This window comes from Lactuca serriola, chromosome 5 (assembly GCF_051521515.1).
Source record: "Lactuca serriola cultivar US96UC23 chromosome 5, Lser_US96UC23_V15, whole genome shotgun sequence".
NCBI classification, from domain to species: Eukaryota; Viridiplantae; Streptophyta; class Magnoliopsida; order Asterales; family Asteraceae; genus Lactuca; species Lactuca serriola.
In genome coordinates, this window is record NC_136412.1 from 157,108,408 (window position 1) to 157,114,706 (window position 6,299).

The window sequence follows — 6,299 nt, forward strand, 5'->3', positions numbered from 1 at the left end:
CAAGGATCTTGTTAGCACAACAATAATATGTTGGAAACGTTAGATTGTTAGATGCGGAAATGTAAAGGAAATATAAACGACAACAAGTTATTACAAGTAGACACCAAGTTGATTCATAAAGAGGTTTGCAATCAAACACAAGGTAGTAAATGCAATCAACTTATGGAGAACAGGGACTTGGTTTATCGAAAGATAAGAGATAGAGGTGAATGATCTTTGTATTGAAATAATAATTCAAGAATGATCGTGAAGGTGTGTTTGATACATGAAGAGGGAGTCTCTATTTATAGAGTCTGAAAAAGGTAGATTGGAAATAAACAAATACTATTTTACTAACCTCAATGATCATGCGAGGTTTACTGGAGAAAACAAGGTAAACACGCTAAGTCACTAAAGTAACATAAAAGTATTCATTCACCATTCATCTCTATGGTAGCTATTGTGATTGCGGTTGTGGTTCACACAAGATCTTTTCCATCTTCGGTAGTTAACTTCGGTAGCACCAATAACTCAAAGTTTGGTTCCTTAGCTAAAAGAGGGTCTCTTTTTGTAACAGAAAGTATTGTCGTCTTCACACAAGTGCATGGTTTAATAACAAGCCTAACCTGGATAATACCAAGGATCAAACTTGCAAATGTTGATGATTTTTGGGATGATAAAGGTAGGGAACGGATAAGAGAACCTTACGAACCATATATTGAAACATAATCTCATGATCAGTAGGTTGCTATCTATACCCCGGTGTAATTTTGATGGATCTTCTCTCGCTAAATTGAGTTGTTTAACCTTAAAGGTAGCTTTCTGTGCATCCTTCTTATCTTCAAGAGACATGAATTACAATCAATTTTTTGGGTGAAGAAAAAGGTAAAGTCTTCAGTATATTATGGAAAATAAGGCGACCCTGTTATATAGCATGAACTCCATTAACGCTATAGCGATTCCCCATTGCAGTTGGTATGAATTATATTTTCCCTTTTTGTTTTCTTAAAATTCCCTTGACCCTTCAAACTTTTTTGTCGGCCTATTAAGGTTTCGTCAACTTGTATTAAATTTATCTCGTTTCTTTCTAAATTGGATAAAGGGATTTTGGTTTTTTTCAAGCATATAAACAATATGTGCATGTTTTTGTTTAAATGATTCACAAAAGTATGCTTATTTGATCGTGTTCTCAAATTAGATTAACCTATGTTAGAAATCATCCAAATTTTCAAGGTGCCAGTAATTCCAGACTATTTGTAGAGGCGAAGAAACTAATGAGATTGGTGATTCTAGAATCCTTGAAGATGAAATTAACAATAGAAGGGAAGGCGTCGATTTGGGAGTCACTTGATCCGATGAGTAATGGAAGATGTTCTTTAAAGTTCTTTTTGAGGCGAGTGTTCTTTTTATTTTCAAAGATACGGATTATCTCCATCTAGAGGAGGTATAGTCTTTTAATCTTACATCTTTCCCCTCTGATCTCTACGTGTCTGTATAATTCAGTTTGTGTTACATCTGTAACGCCCTGTTCTAAAACATTCATTTATGGATTTCAGAAGTCAAGGCTAGGGGCGTTTTGGTCATTTATGGGCTTTGCGTTTTATTTGAGAAGTTTGGACCGAGGAGTGTTTCTAAAAGCGTAGGGCTTCTCACCACCTTTTTGTAGATATAAAGTTCGTCGGAAACAGACTTAGATTGAAGGAATTGTAGCACTTTGAAGCTATTTACATTTATGGTCCCTTAATGGAAAAGTTGGCAAAAAGGACCATGTATGCAAGGTGGAAGGTGCGTGGGTACGGCCAACGTAAGTTGGGTTACTCCCAACATATAAGGGAAAAAGGATCGCGGGTGCTTAAGGCGTACGCCCGATGTCCAGAAACTCTAATTTTAGGGCCAAGCCACTATATAAAGAACAGAACACCCAGGTTAACAGCCTCTATCTCATCTTCATACAGCCACCACGAAACCCTAAACATCTCACGGGTGTTCTTGAAACCTTGGGGTCATTAGAGAGCATTTTAGGTATTGTAAAGCCATTTCCAAGCAAGTGAAGGGATTAACAAGGTGGTGGATCGAAGGGGAAGCAGTTGACACTACAACATTTCTAACCTATGGGGACGACAAAAATCGTCTCTACAGACCGGAAAGTCATCGCTATAGACCTCAGTGACGACTTGTCGTCGCCATAGAGTTTGTTGCTGTAGATTCGTCGCTTTAGGTTGTTATGTCGTCGCCATAGTGTTCATCGTTGTAGTCCCCCTTATAGCGACGACAGATCGTTCCTATATAGCAACCAATAGACACGATAAATAGTCGCCATAGTGACCCATATTGCCACGACGTATTGTCGCCATAGCCTCATCTATAGCGACGACATATTGTTGCTGTAAATACACCTATAGCGACGATAAGTCGCCTCTATAGCTGTTCCACAGGTTTTACACATTTTTTTACCTCCTTGGTTATATTTCCAAATTTCTATATAATAAAATTTTCATATAAAATAAAACCAAAAACAGTTAATTTAAATCTAAATCATTCCAAAATATGATACCATCCAAACTTTTATAATATCTTACATGCTTGGTTTACCAAAAATGAAGAGCTAAATATGATTATTTTTAGATGTTTCATAAAAACCAAACTAAAACAATCAACCTAATTATCAGGTCCACTAGAACTACTTTCCCATTCTTCATTTTGATCACCTTCTTCTATTTCATCATCTTCATTTTCATATCCTTGACTTTCTTCATCTTCTTCATTGACATCATGATTGTTTGGAACTTGTAGTCGGGAAGGATCAAAAGTAAATTGAAATTGTGGTGGTTGGGCGTTTGGATTTTGAGATAAGAACATTTGATGCATCTGTTCAGTAAATTGTTGACTCATTTGTTGAGTCAACTCTTGAGCAAATGCATTGAAGTTTTGGGCATTGGTTGATGTACTTGGCCCATAACATGGTGCTACATTCTTCACTTTTCTTCCAACACCTCTTGTATGACCGCTTCTTTCTCCAAGTGCACGCTTGAGGCATTCTGTCTGATCAACCAATGAATCATCACCATTAACCTCTTCCAACATTTTCCTATACTTTTCCATAATTTTACCCTACAATAAACATTTATTAGTAATTTTTCTAAAATTTGGCAGCATAACAACTATAAAAACAAAAAAACCAACCTGTTCAAAGTATATAAATAATAAGAATAACAATTCCAAAATTTGAATAAACATACTTGTAATGTACACAATCCATTTTAAATAACAATATAAACAATTTACTCTAAATTCCATATGAATAATTTACACAAAATAATATCATACTAAAAGTATGTAAATACCACTTTTACTTACCCAATCGTGTTGCGCTTGTGGGTGACACCATCCTTTTCCTTCCTTAAAGTGACTTTTTTTCCATCCATCAATGTGGTTTTCCCTTCCGGTTTCTTTTTTCTACAAAAAAACCACAAAAAATATTACTAATATTTCATAGAAAATGTTGAGAAAACCCTTAAATACCACTAAAAAAATCTTACTTCCTTATGTCGCTTTTGGGCATAGGATTCAGCACCATGAGAACTTCCATACAACTGTTTTCCCTTGTTATCTTTATTTTTTACAGAACGGTTTTGATACTTCTCACTCATGAATAACTTTTTAATAACTTTGCTCCATGCTTTTTTATTCATTCTAGGTGGGGGGGGGGGGGTGTTTCATTGCCGTTTCCACATCATTGTAGCCTCCAACGCTCAGAAAATGCTTTTTCACCTTCGACTTGCGGCGCCTGTAACTTGCTTTGAAATCCGCATCAATTCCTTGCACAATGTCATTCCAATGAGGCGTGCCACGAAAAGAATCTATATCAAAATAATTCTACAAAAGAAAATGAAAGGGTTATAAAACATCTCAAAAATATAAAATTATAATACTAATAAAACCATTAAATTTTATAATTACATGCAAGGTGAGATAGACTTTTCATTTATAATCTTCAGGGACATCATCCCAACTCGGATAGTGAAAGGGGATATTCTTTTGAACCTCATTCGAAATAAGGCGTATATAAACTTGATAGTTATCTCCAACGACCTTATATAGTCTCCTCGTGATGTCAAACTCCAAGGGAAGTGGCTTCTTCTTGTTAAGTCTATACCGTTCATACAAATTCACATTTCTTCCAAAACCTCTCTTTGGCTTTGCTACATTTATATACGTAATTAAACAGTTAGTAAGTTAAAAAGTTATTGAATATAAAGACATAAGACATATTTAATTAGAACAAGTTACTTACATGACTCACAAGCTCTGGGGATCGTATGCGGCTGTCTTGGAGGTTCACCCCCACCATCTCCACCGTGTCCTCTAGCAACATGTACTGACATTCTGTTGAAATAAATAATAAACATAATTTAAACAAAACATTATAAATAAGAATTTTAATATGTAACAACAATTTATTAAAGATACAAAAACATTATAATACATTTAATCATAATCATCAGTGGAATAATATGCATCTATAGACTCATCATCATTATCATTATTATCATCAACAATTTCATCTTCTGAAGGGTAGCAATCACTGTGTTCTTCATCATCATCAATGAAATTCTCATCCTCCATGATAGGAGCATCACTTGATTCACCAACTTCACCTAAAGTTGTTTGCATAGGCAAATAGCCTAAATCAGCAATCAAGTTACAATGAAAGGTTTCATGGTCCACAATAGGGGCATCACATCTCTCAATAACCACACTTGAGTCACCAAAATCACCTATGTCAACCTCCAAGTTATAATCAGATGATTGATTGTCATGCAAGACATCTACATCCATACTTGGATGATCCCACAATTTTCTATGGTGAACGTCTTCTACAACCCTCCAACTATTGGCGTTTCGTGAAGGATCTTTAAGATAAAACACTTGTTTTGCTTGTGTGGCTAAAATGTATTGTTGGCCATCATACCATGAATTACCAACATACCATTCACGACTGATGTCTATAGAGATGATACCATTTTCATTAACTAATTGTCCCTCCCCATTGTGTTGAACCATTTACCACGAAATAGAACAACTGAATAATCACTTAAATAGTTTAATTGTATGATATCCTCCAGTTAACCATAACATGGTGTACTATCTTCTCCAAATGAAACAATACCACTATTCTTAGTAGTACGTCGGAGATCACGACTATGTACCACATATCTAACACCATTGACTATGCAACCGGTGTAAGAATATGCATTCAACGGACCATGTGCCAAAGCTTTTAATTCGTTGGTACAGTCTGGGGACAATTTTTTTTGTAGACGATAAACCTGGAGAAAAATATAATATTGACACTTTAAATGATAATATATTTTAGATTTATATGTAATATATGTATATAATGTTTTTACCTTATGACTGAACCATGAGGGAAATTTCGTTTTTACATCTTTTTCGGGATATTTAGATTCAAATTCGCTGTAAGTGGGAGAAATGGTTCATATTAGTTTCTTACAATGCCTAAGTATAAAGTATAAATAAATAATTACTTACGATATGTAGCCTTTAAGTTCATCACAGTTGTTGAGTACAAACCATTGTAATGATTTGCTAGCCTCTTCAGAAAGAGCATTGATTTTCATCTTGGAAATTGGTCGACATTGTGATGAAAACACAAAAAATTGCATCTTTGGAAGGCCGTCATATGTATTTCTGTCGGGACAATTGAACTTTGTTTGTATACCATCAAGATACATGGAACAGAATGTCAATGCTTCATCTGCAATATAACCTTCCGCTATTGAACCTTCGGGTTTGGCTTTGTTTCTGACATAAGATTTCAGCTTTTTCATGTATCTTTCAAAAGGATACATCCATCTCATATATACAGGCCCTCCAAGAATAGCTTCTTCTGGTAAATGTAGAACTAGATGAACCATTATGTCGAAAATGCTGGTGGATATATCAACTCCAGATTGCATAATATCTTTATCACTTCACTATGTGCTTTATACATGTCTTTCACATCTAACGATCGTGGACAATTTTTTTTTAAAAATGTGCAAAGGTCAATAATTGTTTTTGACACGTTAGCAGGCAGACAACCTCGGACCCCTATTGGTAGCAATCGTTGCATGAGGATGTGATAATCATGAGACTTTAACCCAGTTATATTTGAATCATTAGAATGTACCTTATTCTTGAAGTTTGATCCAAAACCGTCGGGTAGTCTTACACCTTTAATGAACTGACAAAAATGTTGTCGATCGACTGGTTTGAAAGAGTAATCTGGATGTGGTGGATAATTCTTGTTGTTTCTC

At 35.2% G+C, this 6,299-nt stretch overlaps 1 protein-coding gene across 1 annotated transcript; it reads right to left on the reverse strand.

The window, feature by feature from the left end:
* Positions 1-2,537: 2,537 nt before the first annotated feature.
* LOC145051300 (hydroxyproline-rich glycoprotein family protein) lies at positions 2,538-3,678 on the reverse strand. Its single transcript, XM_078999360.1, has 3 exons — positions 3,519-3,678; positions 3,337-3,435; positions 2,538-3,090 (listed from the first exon to the last, which is right to left on the reverse strand). The coding sequence occupies exons 1-3, from the start codon at positions 3,669-3,671 to the stop codon at positions 2,638-2,640; spliced, it is 705 nt and encodes a 234-aa protein (XP_078855486.1). The 5' UTR covers positions 3,672-3,678; the 3' UTR covers positions 2,538-2,637.
* Positions 3,679-6,299: the final 2,621 nt, after the last annotated feature.

Excerpts from the sequence above, each read along its gene's own strand:
- LOC145051300 (XM_078999360.1), bottom strand. The coding sequence starts at position 3,671 with ATGAATAAAAAAGCATGGAGCAAAGTTATTAAAAAGTTATTCATGAGT. Across the intron at positions 3,436-3,518 it reads CCCAAAAGCGACATAAGGAA|AAAAAAGAAACCGGAAGGGA; the intron begins GTAAGATTTTTT and ends GTTTTTTTGTAG. Across the intron at positions 3,091-3,336 it reads CACAAGCGCAACACGATTGG|GGTAAAATTATGGAAAAGTA; the intron begins GTAAGTAAAAGT and ends TGTTTATTGTAG.